Below are 23,214 nucleotides of genomic sequence, written 5' to 3' on the forward strand. Positions count from 1 at the left end.
TAGTTTATTGCTAACACAATCATTTTGACACCAACGAATGAACTTGCTCTTACTCGTTTTTTAAACACGAGTAAAACCCTGAAAAGTTTTCTCTAGTCCTTTATCCAAATCCAATCTCGTTCAAAATTGAGTTTTTAGCTTTTACTCGACCCAAATCGATCGATGTGTTCTAGTAACTCAAAACAATTTTGAATGTCTAGTTTTTCCTGTGGTGGCTCCGTCTTTGCCACTTGGCAGCCCCGGGTGGTGGTCTGCGACTGCGCTGGTGGTGGACTGGTGGCAGTTGGGATCTTTTGTTAAGATTTAAAAGTTTGTTCCTGTTCTAAAGTTGGAATCTACTACTAAAGATATTTTGCGAGATAACTACTATTTATATGGCCTCGGATGAGAAAGGCACGTTACATCATTTTCTGGGTAAATATTTTAATAATTAGTCCCTAGGCTGTCACGTTTGAAAGGTATGGGCCTCCTTAGATTATTATTATTTTTTTCTTTGGTTAAACTGGAAATACTAGCATAAATAAAACTTTAAAAAAATAAAAAATAAAAAAATAAAACTTAAAAATACTGGTCCTGGGACCAGCAGTGCCCCGCTTGTTTCCTCCATAAATTGGATTTTAATGCAGTACGGAATTGAAAAGACAAAGTAAGGAAAGGAATGTGATTTGGCATCTTATAATCCATTAAATTGTTAGATTTTCAATGGATTTATAGTAACTGCAGAAATAATGCATAGAGGTTGATATTTAAGTGAAAAGAAGTCATGGGTTTGAGATCATTAATTTTATTTATTGATACATTGTCTCTAATATTCATTTTCGTCCACTACTGCACAAACGTTCTTCAAACTATTCTTCGAGAATTAACAGAAAAAAAAGATGTTCCAAAAAGCAGTAGAACAAAATATGAAAATCGAAAAGACTAAAACATTAAAAGAAAAAGAAATAAGGAGAGGGTCCTTTTTTTTTCAACATATATATATATATATATATATATATATATATCATATATATCATATCTGCTTTCAACATATATTTCAATGATCAAAATTTCTTAAAGCTCATCTACGACATTATTCATCTTAAACTTGGATTCCAGTTAGTGAAATTTTGGCATACATATGAGAGAAATAAATTTGCACCTCAAAGTAAATTGAGCACGTGTTATTAACATTTGATCATAATCAAAATTCTCAATAAGTATTCCACAAAATAATCTAAATCATCAAAGTAAACCCCAAATTAGATCACACTAGGTGCATCAAATGCCATTTATTAAATTCCAGCTATTAACTTTTTGAATTTAAAACTTTCTCGGTGTTATCAACTTTTATTACATCAGTAAATACAGGATTTTATTTCAATTTTAATACGGGTTTTATTTCAATTTTAATTGAATTGATCGCTCATGGTTGATAAGATTAAAACCCAAAAACTAATTAAATGAGCGTAAGCTGATCAAAAACATCGCTAAAAAAGCCATTTCTCTTTGTATATCCAAAGAAAATGTCAACCACATTTACTATAAATAAACATTTAAAATGAAAAGTTGGGTATCCAAGGAAAACGAGTCAACAAATAGAAAAGTGCACGTAGTAGGGGCCCCACCCTCTCCTCCGTCGACTTCCAAATTGGAAGTTCCAATGATCCCAGAAAACGTTGGCTCGAGACTCGTGAGGATGAACTGCAAAGCTCGGCTTCAGCTGCATTCTTTCTTTCTTTTTCATTTCATTTTTGCAGGCGGCTTCGGATGTCTTCTTTCCCACCAACCGCACGGATGAAATAATCTCAAGAAATTGTTGACAAAAAGAATCGAACCCAAAATCTTAAAAATGAGCAAATTTTTAGTCCTAGGCCAAGACGACTTGGCCTTGGGTTATTTTTATGGAAGATTTAGTAATAGGTCCACTATAGACATTTCATATGCACACAAGCCACCTAATAATTTTCTAAAGCCACAAGTCCACACAACCTAAATCCTATGGTACCTCTTGAAAGTGCCTAAAACTCCAAACCCTATGAAAGTGCCTAAACCACTAAAATCATATAATAAGAAAGTGTACTTTAAAACCCTATAAAAGTGCCTAAACCCTAGGTACTCTGTTAGGGTATCTTATCCTATAATAAAAAAGTGCACTCTAAAATCTTATGAAAATACTTAAACCCTTAGGTACCCTAAAATAATCTTGAGACCTTATAAAATTAATAAGTAAACTTGTGGGACAAAGTTCAGATAATGGACCTATTCTAAGGGGTTGTTGTTCTAAAAAAGCCAATGGTTTTCCCGCAAAAAAATGAGCCAAATAAAGATGAAAATAAGCAAATAAGTCAATTTTTTCGTTTTTATTTAAAAAAAATTGGATTTTGATCAAAATTTTTTAGTTTTTAGATTCTTCTTGTCATAAGGATACAATAATCTCAAAAAAATGATGATAAGCCAAGTAATACGAATTTTTTTTTAAATAAGAACAAAAAATAAGTCACTTTGACTTTTTTATCCAAACAACCCCTAATTTTCTATATTTTCCACTTGTTCTTTCCTTCACTCTTTCAACATACTTCTCATATATATCCACAAACATACATATAGGTACGTCCATTTCTTTCTGACCACAATTTTTGCTCCCCTCTTGAGAAGACGCTCTTAACTCTTTCTCTCTCTCTGCAGCACAGTTTGAAAAAGCTCTCTCTCTCTCTCTCTCTCTCTCTCTCTCAACCTTCCCTTCGATCTCGGTGTTTGGATCTGTCGGTGGACGACCAATCGCTCGTTGCTGAGACGGCTGCCGTGCTCGTGGATTTGGAATTCCGTGTCTGATTTGATCAGTTAAAGATCAAAGGTAAGCTGAATTCCTGTTTATTAAGCTCTGTTGCATTCAGGTTGTTACATAACTGTGTGTTTCTTCAGTCCGTAGAAACAGCTCTGTGAGTGAGTGCTGTAGCTGTTGGTCGATTTTTTTTTTCCTCAGCAAAGTCAGTAGTGTTAGTTGTAGTCATTGTTGGTGGTAGATTTGTCTTTGCTTTTCTACTTACCAGCGAATTTTAATTTGTATATGGGATGATAGAGTACCCATGAGATCTTTGTGCAAAAAAAGTCAAAAAATTATTTTAGTAAATACGTTTTGAAGTTCAAAAACTGCGCAAAGTTTCGTTTTGTAGGGGACCGACTTTAAAAAACAAGGGAGCATTATTTTTGCGCTTAGGGAATGTATTACACACACACACAAAAAACACTCTTTCACAATCAAGAGAGATAAGTACTAATTGGACATATGTAAGAAAGGAAGCTAAGGTGCTAAACTAGGGCCAAAGAACTGGGAAAACTTGCCCAAAAACAATAAGCACCAACAAACAAAAGGCAACTATTAGCAACTTGAGAATAACGTGCTCAATTCTAATATGGTTTATCCTCTTGGTATGGTGGAAGACCTTTTTAATCTCTGTTGGATACACACCTCGGCTGGTGGTGGATCCCTTATTTGATGAAACTGATCTTTAAGTCTCTTTTAGTTTCCTCCCTTGTTGAAGTACCACATAGAGGGTTATCATTAGCGTGATATTTGTTTGGATCCTTGAATTCCTTTTCGTGGACAGTGGACTTGACTGACAACTCGAGAAACTTCAAAGTATTGTAGAAGTCTGGACGAGATAAGGGTGAGGATGAGCAGACTGTTTTCCTGTTTCCGTTACTACCTTCTATTATCATATACTCCTTCTCACTCCACACTTTGCGCGAGGTTATTAAATGGGGATTATGGTAACCTTTATTCGCAGAATGTCAAGATTAATTACATTTAGTATGCTTGGATTTCCACGGAACCTCCACATTGATCTTGTAACTATTTCCATTCACTCTGATCTTGAAAGGTTTTAGGATTAACTGTAGAGGCATCTATCAAGGCAAACTTTTGTAAAATTCAGCTACTTCCGAAAAAGCTCATTCCATCCTCTTGCTATGGCTGTAATGGTTGTATGGAACAGCAGAAAATTGAACCCAAATTTTATTTTCTGAGTATCCACGCCAAGTCTACTGGATGTGTGGGTTGTATTTTGACCTATATCTTGTTTTTACTGAGCTTGGTGGATTTCACTTCTTGTATGTGATATCTACATTTAATTTCCACTCAGAGAATTTGTGTCTATTTCTTCGCTTGTTTCTCTTTTGTTTTCGGCTTCTATGCTTGAAGACCTTGGGATCCTTATTTTGGAAATGGGTTTTATATTATCAAGCAGGATTTGTTTGTTTTTTTGTACCTTGCTTCATCCTTAAGAAGTTGGAGTGATCATCTTCGCTAAGAAGAATCACACTGATATATGGGCGCATTAAACATCATGTACTGTTTGCAGATTTTGCATCATCAGTAGACTTGCATGTTGCCCCACTAAGTACTTCAGTTATTGATCTCCATTGTCTGAAGTACTTGAAATACCTAGCCAATGTAGTTTTTAGTTCTCATATAGATTTTGAATAGATAATTGGTTTTCTACTGGCTTCGGAATTGTAACGCTGTTACCATGGCAAAATTTCAGCCAAATCCAAGACCCTCCGACGGTGGATAAACTACAGTGAAAAGTTAGTGACGGCCGACTTGTTATGTCTGACCAGGTAGCACAGTCATATCATGGCGCCGATGAGAAATCTGGACAATCCGTGCATTCATATCAGTCTGTTTGGATGGCACATTGGACACAGACAAGCTTTACTGCAGCACCTTGTGTACAAGATGGTTTATCTCTTCGTGTTGAGAGCAATCATTATCGTGATTCTCCATCTGCCAAGGGATTTACAGAAGTCACTGAAGCCAGAACTGTGAGAATCCTGAACGAGGGAAGTTCAAAAAATTTGATCAATGAAAGATTAGATTGCCCACCATTTCCAATGTTCAGACTTTGCCAAAATATTGGTAGTGGGTTTGATCCAAAAAATGACCCGGACGCTTTTTTCAATGTGCGAGCATCAAGGCCCCAAATTGAAAGCAATGTTGAGGCAACTCAGATTCTGCCCTACAGATTTGGCAAAGGAAAAGCTCCAGTGTCTTCATCATTCACGAGTAGACAAGAACTTAACCAACTAAGCTCTGTTTTAGCATCCAAAGACCACTTATCGAGTATTAATTTGACAACTTTTGGACATGAGGGCCCTGGTTATAATGGTCCTTCTGCACTTTTGGTTGGTGAGAAGAAACTGGATAACCACTCAACCCTTGTGAAATCTGGAACTTCTGTCTCGGGGTGGAGAAATGCATGCCAGTCGCTACTGGATCCCTTTGCAGGAAATTACCGTTTGCCGATACTTTTTGGAGATTGCTCCAAGAAGGTGGAAACACGTGTTCCTAATTGTTTTCCTAGCAGTAGCAGTCCCCCCCCAGAAGCAACAAAAACAGACAGTTTCCATGGGGGTTACTCTTTGCAAAAGATGCCAAGTTATGCCCATAATATGGAAAGTATGAGAATTTGTAGTACAAAATCTACAGAGGGGTTTGGTGGAGGTCCTGGCGCATTTTCTCAGACAACTCGTAATTTGTTATGCATGAAGAAGGCAGATGTTAACTTGTCCGGAGAGAAGCAGATATTCAGAGAGTCAAATGTATCTTCCAAACTAAAAAGAAATATGTTTGGTGAACTACTCAGTTTATCTCAGCCTTTGGGTCAGAACCCACATACATTAAAGCTTCAGCCTCTTGGTTGCTCCGCTGAGAGTGAGGGGGCAAATAATACTGAAGTTGAAGCTCCTGAAGTTCTTTTAAAGAATGAATCATCGGCCGAGACTGATACCATGGACATGGATGCTTACAAGGAGCAGAACTATCGTTCAGGTTTGCATTGACGCTACACCTTGACTTCTGGACTTACTTGAATTTTGATGATATTAATAGGAGAGATTTTTTGTTCTTTGCATTCACTTGAAGTAGAAACATTTTTTAGAAAGTTGCGAAGTAAACTAACCATTAGTCTTTTTTTTTTTGGTAATTAACTAACCATTAGTCTTGCCAGGTTCTTGTAGGTGCTATGTATATCATGTTAATTAATAATAAGTTCTTTTTTGTCCAACTGTTGCAGGTGTAAATTTTTCCCTCTCCAACAAGGTTAGTCTTCCTATGTCTTTGAGATTTCTAAATTATGTATATTATTGCTAGTTCTTCAAATGTGTCTTTGTATTATTTTCATGTTAACTCCACATGGTCCAAATCGTAGTTCATTTTCTTGTATATTCTTACCTGCATGCATGTGTGTATACTTGTGCATGGGTACAAACACACACCTTGTCGGATATCATCGAATTGATGGTATCTAACTATCTATTGATAATAACATTTCACTTAAGGATGGCGGAGTAACCATCATAACTATTGCAAAGTAGTGACATGATTGCTTGGTATGCCGTTCTTATTTTTTAGTTTATCGAAGTAGCGACGAGAAGCTTGTTTTGCATTTACGAAGTAGATGATGTGACAGCGAGGAATAATTTGCATTGTTATAGGACATACAGGGCACAATTCTTGGATAAAAAAAAACTTTAATGCGATACTGGGAAGATATTGTCTTTAAGAAGTTCTTTTCTATTGATATTACTTATGGCCTATGGGTACTTTTAAATACTGTTTGCTGTCGTCTGGAAAAAAAAAAATCATTTAAATGTCCCCGATTGAAGAGAGTTCATGGTAAATATGTTTTTTTATTTTTTTATTTATCAGATGGTAAATATGTTGACATGAGGATTTTCGCAATAAGACTATTTGGAGCCTTTCTTCCACATTTATTCCCTGTTTCTGACGGGGAGACATGAAAAGCTGCCTTGGTGTGTGAATCTGTTTTTAGCATTACTTTTTGATGCCTATGACTGGGAGGTTGAAAAAGCTATGGTGGTTGGTTTGAATACCTGTATTTTCTTTATATATTGTTTTCTGCTTCTGTTGCAAATGCCATTTTCTTGTTAAGTTCAATGGAGTGGTTAGAATAGTTTTCATATGAACAGAAATAAGGAATTGATTTTTTGCATAATCTGCTCAAAGGTAGGGATGGGGACAAGCTACTGCAAGAATGTGGTAACCGACCACTCTTGTAAGCTCAATGACATCTTCCATGCATAGAAGCAGAGTTAACTTATACTGCATGTTTTATAAAGGGAAAATGACGGCCCATGACGTGTTTTGATAATTAATACCCACCAAGGACGAGCTAAGAATATTTGTTAATGCTGAAAATGTCCTTGACGGGTATTAATTATCAAAACACGTCATTGGCCGTCATTTTCCCATTTTATAAATGGGACGAGGGAGGCATGATATGTGATAGTTAAGCTGTTAGTTGAATAACTTGCTCACCGCTTACCAGTATTCATGATTGGAGTTCCATGGAGTTCTTCTGATCATTAAATTCCACCATCAAATGTGACATGATATTACACCTCTTTATCCCATTCACAAGAAGCTGTTAATTTTGCAGGATATCATGACGGGCCAAACGCCACCATTTCAACCTACAATTACATCAACTAGAGAGGAAGTCGGACACAGATGGCCTATCACAACGTTACCTGATATCAATGAAGAAGTTCCTGTCCTTCCAGTTGCAGGAAGCTCATTGGACAATGAGGAGCCCACCACTTCAAGAACTCAGAGTTTGGATGCACAACACCTCCTTTCCCATACTGAACATCCCACTCAATCAAAATCAGCTCATTGCCCTGATGATCCCACAAGGCTAGAACCGGGCAGCAGATGGCTTAAGCGTTTCAAGTTGAGTGCCTCAGATTCATTTGTACTCGGCACTAAAAGCTCAAATTTGGGTGAACTGCCATCTCATGAAAAGGTAAATAAATTATTCGGCAAAATTTTCGAAGGCAGCAAAAGTAGCAGCTCGGAGACAATGTCCCATAAAAATCATGGCAAAGAAGAGAGAGCCAAAGATCAGACTGCAATTGTATTGCTGAATGGTGAGTCATCTTCTGCGGAAACAGCAAAGAAGGGTCAAGATATACTTCTTTCAAATCCTTGGATAAAAAGGTGGTGTCGTCATGGAACTCATCAGACAAAAAAGGCTGAAGCAATGGTAGTTTGTGAACCACTGAGTACGAAGATGGAATTTGATGACCTTCAAAATAAGCAGTTTCCGAGTATTGCTGCTATGGCTCTGATGGGGAAGGCCATGAGTGGTTTTCAACCATGTAAATTCCAGAGAAGGGGTTCATTTGTAATTTGGAATTCCAAATGCTTCTGAAGGGACTTGCCCGGAGGAACTTGTACTGGGAATCACAGGGTGAGCATAATCTCTTGGTTGACTAAGATTTAAATCCTGTTAATGGGAAGTTTTTAGAGTCAGAATTCAGAAAGATTGATTCCCATAGGTACTTCTTTGACCTCTTTGATATTTGGTTCCCCCCTTTTTTTTTTCCCTCAAGAGGAATTAGGGTAAGGGACTCTAGGTCGATGAGAATTTCTGAAGATTCCTTGAATTTCAATAATGTGCTCGTCTTGCCTCGACAAAAATGGGAAAAAAAAAAAAAATGGTACGTGCGGTTCCTTGCTTGAAAATGTTGGAGGACCAACTTTTGAAGGATGTGGTGACAAGTAGTGGCAGATTGTTATTTATCCTTAACAATGCTATGGGTGATAATGCATCTTCTTCTTCTCCACCAGCAAATTTCTCCTTTTTTTTTTTTTTTTTGATCCGCAGCAAATTTCTCCTTCAAAGATGCTATTTGCTGTAACATTTCCCTAAAGCTGCAGGCCGAATTGTGAGTTTTCATCTTGTTTTCAGTTGCTCTTGCTGGGCAGATGTGTTTAGCTCAAGTGAGTGACGAGTTGACATCTCTTGGTTTTTGTCTCTGTTAAGAGTGACATGTAAATGTAATGTAATTGCAAGGCTATTTTCATGATGGCTCAATAACTATGTCGCAAATTCTAATTTCTAAGATCTGTCATCATGAATATTCATTTTGGAGTTAGATTCCTTTGTCGAACATATTCATTTGGGTTCCGAGTCCTTTGGCATCTTAATCCATTTAGTAGTATGTGCAATGAATTTTCCACCCACAAGTATCTAATATGCCCACGGTTCGATCCATTTTGCTGCGTGGTTTTGCTATGCTTCGCTCCCAAAAGTCTAAGTTGAACTTGGAGATGGAAGCCTTTGCTCCAGTTAAAAAATGAAACATAGCGAGCACGTTTGAATCACTGCATCGAATTTGATGTCACCTAATGATTACATTAAGTGAAAGAAATCGAAGTCCAAGTAATGTGACAGAGATCATTTCTCACCAAGAATTCGATAAGGCGATGAGTTAGGTGATGGATTGGTGGTATGGAGACATTGATGGAAAATGAAGGCGGCACCCACTGTGCTCAGTAGCAACGCACTTCCAAAAAGGTCAAAACGCCTGGATTCAAATGGTAAATTTCAAATTTGAGCAAAAAAATGGGACTCCTACGGTAAACTAATAATGATCAAGTGACTCAATCAGGGGATCCTGTGTGCCCTACTCTTCATTCTGGGGGGGCCTTTCTGAATGTTATTAATCAAAGCAACATATTAAGGAGTATTAATTACCGAGAGAACTGGACACGGCAACATCTTCAAAAAGGTTTCATAAATTCCGACGACAACAAGAAATCCGTAACATCAGATCAAGCCTAACAGATCCAACCGCATACGACGTAAACAAAACACAAGACGAAGCAAATTTCAAATGGCCGGTTTACATAATCTCTCATTAATTAAGAACTAGAAACCTAGGTGTTGGTTGCTCTAGTATAAATCTGCTGGCTTGCATGGGCAGAAACCATCCTAATCAGACCTCTTGCCATCAGATCTTTAATAGCCTTCCTTGCCAGAGATCCATTAACCTGCAAATTTCATAGCAAAAACAGCAAAAGATACGGCAAACATGTCAGAATCTATATGTACTCGCAAAAATTATAATAACAAGGCAAACTGATTGATTAAAGCAAATACCCACCTTAGACTTTCCCATTATAGTAAAATCAACACAGAGAACTCATTTTCAAATCAACCACCGGAGCAATAAACAAATGGACTTGGAAAATAACATTTAAACAGCTACCCAAGCACATATCGACAGTCATCATAATTTAAGCTCCGCCAAGAAGGCTCTCCACTAATCGAAAATCGTTGGTTCCCTTGAGCATTGTCCCAACGCCCCCATGATCATGTTGCTGCTAAGGGAGCAATGCCCAAGAAACACAAAAAATTAGCCAATCTCCAGCCAGTACCTAGTTGATTTCAGCCTTGACGTCACGGCTTCGAGTCCTTTCTTGCCATGTAATTATGACCTAGGCTTCGTCTATCTTTGTCTAATAGGGCCTAGTTTATTAGTCATTGCATGCGAGCTGCTAAGTGTGTGTCCAAAAATAAAATAAATCCTCTTCATCAAAAACTCCAACTGGAGCAAAAGCTCTCTCGTTTACCCTGTCTTCAGTCATGTTTGACCAATACTGGAATATATCCATGTTTTCCTTGTTAAAAATGTGCAGCTTACAATTCTTAAGAAACGACCCATTTGCCTTCTGAAAATGATCATTGCAATAGCTCCAACAGCCAGATCATTGAGCCGAAAGGCAAAAAAAATTTCCGGCTTCAGCACATTTTCCAGATTAGAAGCATGTGCCAAACAAGTTGCATTTATTGGGCAAACTTATCAATAGAGATAGGCTTTTAAGCATATTCCAAACATTAAGAATTTACTTGTTGTAGGCCAGCTTTTTCTGCTTTGTTCCCAAAAGCCGACAAATGTAATGTTCAATGGCTGATTACTGGCTGCTTGCCTTCTGTCACAGTGCTTCTTTCCTTAGGACCTCTATCTCATCGGTCACAGTAGGAACTTAAATGATGCATGTCAGATGCCCCTTTTGGTGGCCACTGTCCGAACAAACTCAATGCATTCTTGGATATCACAGTTACTCATTTAGAATCATTGGAAAAGCCCAATAACAGTAGAGAAGCAAACGGATGAAAAAACTGTTTCATATTAAAAACAATGCAAGATAGTCATTAGTTATTTAAAAGGAATCGAACAACTATTTCCCTCCACACCCACAAATTTGAATGATTATTCGAGTTTTTATATTAATTGTAAAATGCTCCATCTTTTTCAGCCTAAGCTTTCACCTCAAAAGACCAAAATTTTGCATAGAAACATCTTCCAAACAAGACAAGTGGACAAATGAAAACGGAAAACCACATTACAACTTCAACCGTAACGTCATATAAGTTCATTGTGCCCAAAGTTCTGTGAAGTTTGAACACCCAAACACTGTTCTAATGAAACACCTAATTGCTTGATCACAGAAATGCTTGATCACAGAAACCCCACTCCACCATCACACATATTCCCACGACATTAATAGCCAAACAAGAATTTAACCATCTCACTTTCCTCCTCATCGAATTTAGGCATGTAACGCAATACGAATGCACAGAAAAAGTAACAATATGCAATCAGGCAATAAGCTAACACTAATAAGAATCATAAATGAAGACGAAGAAGAAGTATCAAAAAGCAAATTTACCCTGAGACGATCAGAGAGAATGGAAGGGGTGATGAGCTTGTACTTGGGGGCTTCAGAGAGAAGCTTGTCATAGGTAGCCTTGTCAAACAACACCATGTTGTTCACCTTCTCCTTTTGCTTTCCCTTGCTCCACTTCTGCAAAACCATTTTTTTTTTTTGTCCACATTTACATCAAATCCATCACATTCACAAACCACGACTAAGGGGGCGTTTCTGCTAACTAAAAGGACTAAAAACCATGTTTTCGCGGACTAACAACTTGACTATTTTCATCAGCCTTTAGTCAAATAGTATAGCGGAACGCATCCTAACATAAACAAACAATCAATCAAGCAATTACACAAAAATGAGACAGAGAGAGTTGTGACCTTCTTCTTTTGCTTGCCGCCGCCGGACTTGGCTGGCTTGGATGACGGGGGAGGAGCCTTTTCCTTCTTCGGAGCCTGCAAAAACAAAATTCAGTGAGATATTTACATATACATAGATAGATACACACGCACATATCTTTAGAGCGAGAGACATAGAGAGAAAATGATATGAAATGGGGCGGAGGGAGGGAGAGTTGGTACCATGGGATCGGAGGAGAGCGGCGGCGGAGGAAGGAAAGCAGGGAGAGAGAGGACGTGAGAGGCAGAGGGAAATGCTTCTACAAACCCTAGGAGGCCAAGAACTGGGTATTTAATTGGTTTCAAGCCAGTTGAATCGGTGTCGTTTCATTGATTCATGGTATGGGACTTTCTTATTGGGCTTTGAGATACTTTATCGGGAAAATAACGGTCAATGACAGTATTTTGATAATTAATATCCGCCAAGAATATTTTCAGCATTAATAATTGTTCTTGTAGTATGTCTTTAGAGGGTATTAATTATCGAAACACGTTCTGGACCGTTATTTTCCCTACTTTATTTGATGGTTGGGCTATTTTATCTCATCCCAAGCCCAACTAGAAGCAACAATTGGGACCATTTATAGTAATAGGTTGGGGCTTTTCTGGGCTTGGCCCAACAAAAAATTGGAGTTTTATTTACATTTGGGCTATAAGTTGATGTTTTTCATGAGAGTTGTGATTAAAGAGAGTAGTGTTTTGTTGGAAAGTATTCGTGGTAGGGATGAGCGTGGACTAGATTGGTTCAGATTTATTGTAAATCGAGAATCAAACCAATACTACAGGTTAAGAATTTTTAGAACCAAACCGTGTAATTCATAGAACCGAGCCAATGCAAACTTATATAAACGGTTCGGTTTCGAGCGGAAACCACGGTTTACTTCAAGGTTTGAAAAGAAAAACTATTTATAGAGCAATTAAAGCATAAAAAACTATAGGAAAAACAACAAACAGAACACTAAAGAAATCAAACGTAAATGGTCATGAAATATGGTAAGTTTATGTAGAATGAGTATTTATTGATTCAGAAATCCTATGTGTACCGATCAAAGTGTAGGGAAACCGTACCGACCGCCGCGCGCGGCCGTCTCCGGCCACCGGACGGCCGATCCGAGCCGTCCAAAAATTTTAAAAAAAAAAACCGAGGGGCCCAACGCGGGAATCAACGGCATCCGAGGTGTGTAAGGTGCTTGATCCGAGCACCATTTTTTCGTGTATATATGTATATTCGCGGAATATACATATATACACGAAAAAATGGTGCTCGGATCAAGCACCTTACACACCTCGGATGCCGTTGATTCCCGCGTTGGGCCCCTCGGTTTTTTTTTTTAAAATTTTTGGACGGCTCGGATCGGCCGTCCGGTGGCCGGAGACGGCCGTCCGGTGGCCGTCGGTACGGTTTCCCTACACTTTGGTCGGTGCAGCTAGCACTACACTTATTGATTATGCTAGTTGAAATTTTATTTAGGGTGCCCACATAAAGATAAATTGTGCACGTTTATTGTTGTATGAATACGGATTGGATCGGTTCGAAACTTGAACCACCATCTACATAAAAACTTCACGAACCGAACCATTTGGATTTGTTCTTCTTTTTGGTTTTTTTGGACAGTGACCAAATCAAATCACTAAGAAAAGCAATCCGAATTAAGTGGTTTCGACTAGTTCGGTCTAGATTCACGGATTAACGATTTTTTCCCTCACTTTTATCTTTAGGCCAAGTATTGCCTATGTTCTACAAGGGACCTGTTTGCTGCAGCTTAGTTTTTTTTTTTTTTTCCACAACAATAACAGATAGTATTATTAAAACCAATAACGAACATCAAGCGGAAGACCTGTCCCAACAAAGAGGATCGAGTAACCATAACGGCAGGGATTCAGTCCAAAGACAAGACCCCGAACCATTCACACATTTTCTAGCCAAAACATGAGCAACCTTGTTACTAGCCTTACGTACAAAAGAGTAACTATAGCAGTGGAAATTTCTGCTCAAAACCTGAATATCATGAATAATGACCTCCACCTCTTGACTGATAGCTGCAGCTTAGTTAAAAGTATAATAAAATTCATTTGTGTTAGAACTGCGGCTCATATGTTAAGTATGAAGAGATACTAGGGAGTTCTAGAAAGAAGGCCACGGTATCGTACAAGGGTATTTTTGGGATACAGGCCAAATCCGGTTAGGGTTAGAATAGAGTAGTTATAAATACTCTATGTTGTAAACCCTATTCCATACCGTGATAATAAAGAACAGCAGTTGTTCTCGCTCCCGTGGATGTACCCGATTTTGAGGAACCACGTATATCTTTGTGTTGATTCTTTACTATTTTATACTCGTAAATCGTGCGTGTGCGTGTGTGACGATCCTAACAATTTGTAAGCAAAAATTGAAAATGGATCTACTTGAATTTGTTCGATTACATAAACTATAAAGCAGTAGCTTATCTAAACACACTTGCACAATTTTCCACCTCCAAAAAGAGATATTATTATTTTTTTTAATCAGCAAAGAAAAAATTCCATACCAAAAAAAGAGTTATACTATTAGCATCTCTTTCGCGTTCAACAGGCATTTCACGTAATATGCAAGACGTGTGATTTTTTTTCGAGATGCAGAATAATATGACGTGCAAGCTAGTAATGGTTTGTATAGACATATATATGTCTATGGCCCTAGAGCCGTTGGAATGGATTTATATAGATTCGTGTGAAAGGAATGGAATTTATGCTGTACAAAGGGGCAAACCTAGTGCACGAGGTTCTTATTATTGCGGGGTTTGGAGAAGGGTTGATGTACGTAGTCTTATCCCTGGCAAGCAGAGAGGCTGTTTTCGCGACTCGAACCCATGTCTTCCAGGTCACAATGGAGCAACTTTACCGTTTTGCCAGGCATGCCCATCAGAATTTATGCTGTATAATTACAGAAACAGGATATATATGGGATAAATGTAGGGAACCTTGTTGTATAAGTGCTGTCCGAGTCAAGAAAGCATTAATGCTTGCAATCAAGCACTTAAAAGAGAGCATATTACTCGCAGATAACACAGACCCCAAAAATAAAAATACAAGCAAAAAAAACCCACTATCATTTTTGAAAGATTCTGAAACTGTGCAAACTATATATTTTTAAAAAAAAAGTAAATTATTTTAAAGAATCACTAGCCGCAGATGCGGAAAAGTTGCGAAAATATATATATATTTCCACCATATAAAAGGTAATATATAAAGTCCATTTAAAATTCCCATAAGCCTTAAACAAACAATTTGAGAGGTGAAGATTTTGAGACTTTGGGAGATCTGTTTGTGGCCTTATTATCTCTTCTTCTCAAGTCAAGTAGGAGTAGCCTTTTGAAGCCTCTAGAAAGATGGCTTCTAAACTTTGAATCAAAAATAGATATTGGAATAAAGATCATTGGGGGGGGTGGGATTAGGTTCGATTATATGCAGTGGGGAATATATATAAATAGTGCATTATTGTCTTACTTGGAGAATATAGTAATAAGTATGATTAGATTAGGTAAAAGAATGATTGAGAAAAGGCATGTTTGTTCCCTATATAGTTTGTGCCTTCCCTAGCCCATAAAACTCCATGCTTTTGCTGTTAGTATTGTTTTCTAAAATATTTCTGGTACTTGTCAATGTCATTGTATTCGCGATATAACCTAAATAATGGAGCACATAGATGAGTGATAGATCCGGGGAAAAATTATTACTTGATTTTGAAACACTACCAAATGTGTTGTAATTCAAAGTGTGACTCTCATATAAATGTGTCGTAGAAAATGCTCATGAAGCTCGCACCGTGTGACGGTGTTCATGCTCAAGGATGAGCACTGCGTAATCACTCATAGATCTGACCCATTACAAGTTAGTGTCCCCATCGGGCACCATAGAGCCCAATTACAAGTTAGTGTCCCCACCAGGCACCATAGAGCCCAATATTTATCTCCTAAGCGAGGTCACCCAATATTTAGGTCCGCTTTCCGTGTCGATTGTCACTCTCGCGAAGGTTAATACTCCGTAATAGTGAGATATTCTAACATGGCACTTTCACGCTCTCACTCCCATTATTTGACTTACACAGGCACCTCATGTGACTTAATTACAAACTGGCTCAATATCTTTAACAACGACTCTCCCTCCAATATTTACAGTAATTGGTTAACAATGAGATTATACTTCTTTCGTTTCTAAATAATAGTAGTTCATTACAAGAAGACGTGTTCAAGCTCCCGCCCTCTACTTGGGCCAATCGTAGATCACAATTAAACTAAGCCTATATTTTTTTGACATCAAATTAAATATCTCAATTAATACTTTATCCGAGGGGGCTAACCCAAAATGAGACTTTTTATTTTTTCCTTGTGGACAGTGAGAGAGAGTTTGACGTCCCAATCGCGGACTCAATTCAACAATTTCAACTGGTCTCGATCTGTGAAATTCCAAGCTTTTCGTGTGGGACCTACTAATACTAATAAACCGACGATCTTCTTTTTCTTTTTTAGTTTTTTTTTTTGATCCGCTTCTTTTTTAGTTATTGCCACTTAAAGCTGTGCTCTCTTTGCATTATTGATGGGAGAAAATTACTAGTCTGAAACCCAGAATCATCTCAATTTACTGGAAGAATTTTCAGTGCCGAGCGAGTACCACGTAGTGTCCGCTCGCTCATCCAAGCCGTACATTGCGTGTTTGAACGGCTCAGATATGGAGAGAGAAAAATGAGAGATAAAATGTTGGGATGAGAGAAGAGAGATAGTTTTAATCCGAATTGTCCAAAAATGTATCGGATGGCTCGAATGCGCCGAACGAAATCACTCAAATTTACTGTTGGGGGCATGCAACAGTAATAACGGAAAGGAAAAGTTGAGTCACTTTGAAGTGAGAGATTTGAAATGGGAAAGAAAGCAAATTAATTATTATACTCCTACGTGGCTGTTTCTTAGCAAGGAAGGAGCATAAAAATCTAACTTGGCCCCTAAGAATAATAAACTCACAAGTTTACACCCTTGAATAATAATAAGTCTTCAAATTTCAAATAAAATCATAAGTCCACCACTGAATAAAAAGTCCACATCCTCTCTGGAAATCGAATGCAACAACATATGAGTTGGAACTTCTATGTGTCAATATTTTGTCCTCATCGCTCCAACTCGTGATTTTTTACGGAAGGCGTTTTCGTCCGGGATTAGAATGGATGTGGCAAGTTGCATCTTTTTTTTTTTGGTCAAACGGAATTTCTCAAGTTGAATCTCTTTGTTAAGGTGGCCAAATGGACAAAAAAACACATTGACAAAGTGGAACGTGAACTACACTTTTTGGAATGTAAAGTGCAATTTTCTTAGGGGAATGATTTTGGTGTTCCCGGTCATTTTAGGGACACCGTAAGTTTTGGCATAACAAAACCATTATGAGTATAACCAAAACCCATTATGAGCATAACCAAAACCATTATGAGCATAACAGAATCATAGCAAGGTTGGGTTTTGTTATGCCTTGATTAGTTTTTTGGATATTTCTTGGTTATGCCTTGTTTGGGTTCTGTTATGCTTGTAATGGGTTTTAGTTATGCTCATAATGGTGAAATTATGCCAAAAATTACGGAGTCCCCTGTAACGACCTGGATTTTCGACCCAATTTTTTTTAATACAAATTTATATTGTTAAATTCCTAATTCAATAATTAATTAGATTGAATAATTAAAATATATTATTATGTGTACAATTGATATTATTTGCACTATTGTATAAGATATGTATTTAAACTTTAGATATACAGGAAATCAGTGATTCATATTCATCTCTTATCTTTTCTATCTAAACCCTAAGTAGAACTCTATTCAAACTAACTATTCATTTCTCTCTCTCATCCTATACATAAAAGCGTCCAGATACATTCTTACCATGTACATACAAACGTCCACATACATTAGAATTGAAACCCCCCCTCCCCAAATGTGGCATTTGTCCCCTATCTTTTTATCATTATCAATATCACTCTCCTTCCTCATTCCACCACTTCTACACTTATCATCTCATCTTCTTGCTATCTTATTCTCTCTCATTATACATACCCACATAAATCCGAAAATTGAACACCAGTATATTATTTCACTCTCAATTCTATTGTTGAGTCTAGAATAGAGAGAGAGAGAGAGAGAGAGAGAGAGAGAGAGAGAGAGAGAGTTGTGGCCGAAGGTGTGTGCATACCGTGAGTTTCGTGGGCACATTGCCGCTGCAGGCCCTGATGGAGTGCCGCCGGACGTTGCCTCGAGATTTCAGAACCACCACGGCAATCTATGGACACCGTATAACACTTATCCGGACTTAGAATCGCGTTTGAGGTAGTTTTCCGGAAACCCGAAACCTTAATCTGCATTTTAATGGAGTTAGGACTTAGATTTAAAGTTTATTGAAGATGATGACCTGCTGTTAAATTGTTAATTTATTTTTAGTCCTGTTTATATTAAAATTCAGTTCGGTTATGCTAGAATGATTAGTGTTATACGTTGTGAAAATTTATGATCGTTTAACAAGTGTTTAATTGTGAAATTATTATTGATGATGCATTGTTGATTTGTATTTGAGTGGACGTTTACGTGTTTAATAAATTATTGGGGTAAATAAATGTTTATGAAATATTCACAATAATTTTTACTAGTAAAAATTTATTTAGATTGTAATCAAGAAATATTTTAGATTATATATTAGTTAATCTTTAACTCTAATAAATATTGACTAAAATAGCATCGCATAATTTTGTTGTTATAAAAATCTCATATTAATATTTAATATATAGTAAATACTAAATTTAGCAATAAGTATTTTTCAATAAAAATTAGTTTGTAAAATCTATGAATAATATGAAAGTTAAAAAAATGTTTAAATAGTAGAAATGTCTTATAAAGTTTCTAAACGAGAGAAATAGACTTAATTTTAAGTGTAGTAATTAATTGTTTGACTGAATATTATTTTGTTACGCGCATGATTAATTCTATGACAGAATTAATTTTATCGCATGGTTATGTGATGTTAGTACTTTTAGTTGAAATGTTGAACCGTGTGATATTTTGTTGCGGCTGTAAATTGAACAAATAGGTTTCTGGGGTGGTTACGAGTAGTAAATCATGTAGAGGATGATAAGTAAATGGAAAATGGTAAAGTGTTGAAAGTGTGAGTACTGTGTGGATTGTGAATTGAGCCATGGCGATGGCAATGGTAACCTATGGGGCCCTGTGTTGAAATGGGTTACCTGCGGGGCTCGATGTTGTGATACTAATGTATGATACGTCATGGGAAGTTTCTCTTCGAGGAAGAGAATGTGGTCCCATTAGGCGGTTGTAGTTAGTGAGACGCTACCGTATAATACGTCATGGAAAGTTTTTCTTCGAGGAAGAGAATGGGTCCCATGAGACGGTTATAGTTAGTGAGACGTTAATGTATGATACGTCATGGGAAGTTTCTCTTTGGGAAAGAGAATGAGTCTCATGAGACGGTTATAGTTAGCGTGGGGTAGTGGATGTCCGACCCTAATGTACGATGATACGTCATGGGATGACTCTATCCTCCTGTTATGGTCTTAAGTGAGAACATGCTCGGTACATAACTTAGGTGCGCTCACTTAGGACCCTGGTGCAGGATAAGTAAGAGGAATGGTGGACCCATGAGACGGTTATAGTTAGTGGATGTGGGAGGAAAAGATCTATTGGAGATGATCCTTAGATTTCATATAAGATGATGGATAGTAAAGAAAAAGACAATGTGTTATTATTCTGTACCTTCTGTATATTATGAATTATTATTTCGTTAATCTGCATAATGTGGTATTGGGTTTTAGGATTTCTACTTGGTGAATTATCACTCAGGATACGTTTCTATCCTGGCAAATCGTTTGCTTCGGCATTCAATTTGTCAGAGTGTGTATGATTTCACAGTGGAGCAGTTGATACAGGTGGGACCTCTTGGAACGGAGTCTGGGCCAACGTTACTTGGAATTCATGTCAAAACTAGAGTCGCTCTAGAGTTGCTTTTGTTAAATAAATATACATAGATTTTTGTATTATTTTGAAATTGTAATTTTTGTATAAGGATAAATAAGGGCCTAATAGTTTGTAAAATTCAGTATATTTTAGGGTTAATGCTTCCGAATTTTCTTGAAAAATCGGGGCGTTACATCCCCAAAATGACTGGAAACACCATAGCATCATCCTTTGCTTAGAGTTAATACACTCATCTTGTAGTTGGTAACATTAAATAGTAAACCTGCTTGGGAATGACTTCGGTATCCCCGGTCATTTTGGGGACACCGTAACTTTTGGCATAACAAAATCATTATGAGTACAACCAAAACCTATTACAAGCATAACAAAACCATAGCAACGCATAACCAAAACCATAGCAAGGCATAACTTATTTATTATGCCTTGGTTGGGTTTAGTTACGCCTTGGTTAATTTTTTAGATATTCCTTGGTTATGCATTGTTTGGGTTCTGTTATGCTTGTAATTGATTTTAGTTATGCTCCTAATGGTAAAGTTATACCAAAAATTACGGTGTCTCCAAAATGACCGGGGACACCATAGCATCATTCTGCTTGCTTTATATAAAAAAAGAAGAAGAAGAAGTACACAAGCACAATAACTTGTAGGAAAATGCTACGGTGTCCACCCGCCGTTTGGGGACATCGTAACTTTTGACATAATCGACCATTAAAAGCATAACAAAAACTAGTGATGTGTATAACCAAAACTTTACAGAGGCATAACGGGATTTTGGGGGTTATGCCTTTGTAAGGTTTTGGTTATACACATCACTAGTTTTTGTTATGCTTTTAATGCACAGTTATGCCAAAAGTTACGGTGTCCCCAAAATGACCGGGGACACCGTAGCATCATCCTAACTTGTATATACCTGTCTACTTTTTCCGTATCCTTGTATATCGAGAAATTTGAATCATTAAAATCACTTTTGGGCAGTTACAATTATAGGGACTTTCCTTTCGTCCAAATCTAGACAGTAGAAAACCGAATACTCCGGAAAAAGGCTAATTGCAAGAACACCCCCTTAACTATCACTTTTTGGCAACTTCACCCCTTAACTACCAAACTCCCCAACTACACCCCCTTAACTACCAACTTCGAGCAACTCCACCCCTCTCTTATTTTCCGTTAAAAAAATGGATGGATTGAAAGAAAATGACCAAGGTACCTCTAAGCTTAAAAAAATAGTTTCAATAGGAGGAGAGAAGGGGGTAATCGGGTGTTTGCAAGGACACCCTTGGATCGTTGAGCAGCTGATCTACAACCACCCTCGTGGTGTGCTTGGGTGGTGAGGGGAGGAGGGAGGAGGAGGAGGAAATGATGGAGATCTTGTGGAGGTGGTGCTGCTCGTGAAAAGGGGTGCTAGGTTTAAGTCAAGTGGTGTAGATGGAGGGAATAGATCGTGCAGAGAGAGGAGAATATCTGGTGTGGAGGAGAAAGAGAGAGGGGGGGGGGGGGGGGGGTGTATAATCTGGTGTTAAGGAGAGAGAGAGAGAGAGAGAGAAAGAGAGAGAGAGAGTGTGTGTGTGTAACATACCTAAATGTCATTTTGGTATGTTGAGTTAATTTTCCATCCAACTTTGCCATTTTTCATCCAAATTCCTAACAAAATTGGATGGAAAAATGGGAGAGGGGGTGAAGTTGCTCAAATTTGATAGTTAAGGGGGTGTAGTTGGGGAGTTTGGTAGTTAAGGGGGTGAAGTTGCTAAAAAATGATAGTTAACGAGGTATTCTTGCAATTAAGCCCAAAAATACAGGAAAGACAAAAGAATCCAACTTCCATTCACTTCTTCTTTTTTTTCATTATTATATTTTTTCACTATTCAAAAACCTTATTTTCACATTATTGATCTTATCAACTATTTCCAACTCCAGAGTCTATATATACCTTTCACTTGCCAACTCCAAAGCTAAAGAAAACCAAACAAAACCACTCTGCACTTATCTCTTCTTACCAATACCACCACTCTCTATATTCTCTGTTTCCCCTGTTTCCTCTGTTTCTCATGATCATGACAACATTTGAGCCAAACTCTCTCTCCTCACGAACCTCTCCCCCTGACCTAATCACCTTCGCCTTTGCTCTGTTCCCATTCCCTCTCCCTTTTGAGTGAAACCCCATAAACCCACTTCAATATTCAACCCAATTCCCCTGAAAATGGATTCAATCAACATCGTAAACCTCAAAATCGAGAAGACCAAGGCTAATTTAAGGTACCGAAGGATCACCGCTCTGTTCCGGATCGTCGAGTTTTTCGTCCTTCTGTTAATGATTTCAAGATTCTCCCTTCCATTCCCCTGCTCGTTTAAATTCTCGAGTGAGTTCTTCCGTCCCCTGTTTAGTCCTCAATTCGTGTTCGTGATCGGAAACGCGATTGTCGTCATCCTTGTAGTGAAATCAGGACGGCTTTGCTCTGGAAATAGAGCGACTACTGATTTCTGTGAAGAGTATGTTGAGAACAGTGTAAAGAATCATATTGTTCACGAAATCGAGAGCGAGAATCAGAAGAAAGAGGATAAAATCATTGAGGATAATGTTAATTACGGGGAAAGGAGGAGGATTGAAAGGACTCACTCTGAAAATTTAGGCAGGGTTGGTGGTGAGAAGGAGAAAATGAAACACCAATTAAGGCGGACGGTGACGGAAGGTCGCCGAAAAAGCACATCGGCGGAGGTGGGTTCTTCTCCGGCGGAGAAAATGAGTAACGAGGAGTTCCGGCGGAAGGTGGAGGATTTCATTGCTAGGCAGCAGAAGTCTCTCAGGGAAGAAGAAGAGTTTTCAGCCATTGTTAGCAGCTACTAAGCTCAAGCAATCCTCTGTTTTACTCTGTTTCCAACTTCTTCCTTTCGTATGTATTTTTCTTTTCTCCTGTTTGGAATTTGGCGGTGTAAGTGGCAGTAGTACAGTTAAAGAAAGTGCTTGGATAATTGTATGGCAGTGGAAAATAAACTTGTTTGAATTTTTTTTGGTACTTCGGAATATTTATAAATAAATTTGTTTGATGGGTTGACAAGTGAGTTAAAATTACTTGCATTCATAATTGCCTTCAATAATGGAAACCTGGGAGCCGATCGCTGGGTTATTGATGCCTAAAAATAATTATTTTTATTTACAAGGTTGTTCTATGGGTTGAGCTTTTGTAAGCTAATGGAGCGGATCACGCTTAAAGCTCGAGACGGCGCTGATCTAGAGTGCCTTGGGAACGCGACTTTTTCTGTTTGCGTTTTGAGGTTTTTTTTTTTTTTTGGCAATAAATGAAGAGAGAT

General features: G+C 37.8%; 3 protein-coding genes across 5 annotated transcripts; 2 read left to right on the forward strand and 1 right to left on the reverse strand.

Moving 5' to 3' along the window:
• The first annotated feature begins 2,598 nt into the window (after positions 1 to 2,598).
• LOC131307942 (uncharacterized) lies at positions 2,599 to 8,943 on the forward strand. Of its 3 annotated transcripts, XM_058334698.1 has the most exons (5): positions 2,599 to 2,836; positions 4,527 to 5,812; positions 6,057 to 6,082; positions 7,443 to 8,255; positions 8,398 to 8,943. In XM_058334698.1, the coding sequence occupies exons 2-4, from the start codon at positions 4,591 to 4,593 to the stop codon at positions 8,214 to 8,216; spliced, it is 2,022 nt and encodes a 673-aa protein (XP_058190681.1). In that variant the 5' UTR covers positions 2,599 to 2,836; positions 4,527 to 4,590; the 3' UTR covers positions 8,217 to 8,255; positions 8,398 to 8,943. The 3 variants fall into 3 exon arrangements, with proteins under 3 accessions (XP_058190681.1, XP_058190680.1, XP_058190682.1); XM_058334697.1 differs by having other exon boundaries at positions 7,443 to 8,943; XM_058334699.1 differs by having other exon boundaries at positions 2,617 to 2,836; positions 4,603 to 5,812; positions 7,443 to 8,943.
• A 625-nt stretch (positions 8,944 to 9,568) lies between these two features.
• Positions 9,569 to 12,234, reverse strand: LOC131307943 (small ribosomal subunit protein eS25). Its single transcript, XM_058334701.1, has 4 exons — positions 12,094 to 12,234; positions 11,893 to 11,967; positions 11,525 to 11,659; positions 9,569 to 9,841 (listed from the first exon to the last, which is right to left on the reverse strand). The coding sequence occupies exons 1-4, from the start codon at positions 12,094 to 12,096 to the stop codon at positions 9,728 to 9,730; spliced, it is 327 nt and encodes a 108-aa protein (XP_058190684.1). The 5' UTR covers positions 12,097 to 12,234; the 3' UTR covers positions 9,569 to 9,727.
• A 9,603-nt stretch (positions 12,235 to 21,837) lies between these two features.
• LOC131307944 (uncharacterized) lies at positions 21,838 to 22,972 on the forward strand. The gene has a single exon (XM_058334702.1). The coding sequence runs from the start codon at positions 22,106 to 22,108 to the stop codon at positions 22,748 to 22,750; it is 645 nt and encodes a 214-aa protein (XP_058190685.1). The 5' UTR covers positions 21,838 to 22,105; the 3' UTR covers positions 22,751 to 22,972.
• Positions 22,973 to 23,214: the final 242 nt, after the last annotated feature.

The sequence above is a fragment of the Rhododendron vialii genome, chromosome 11a, assembly GCF_030253575.1.
Source record: "Rhododendron vialii isolate Sample 1 chromosome 11a, ASM3025357v1".
In the NCBI taxonomy this organism is placed as follows: Eukaryota; Viridiplantae; Streptophyta; class Magnoliopsida; order Ericales; family Ericaceae; genus Rhododendron; species Rhododendron vialii.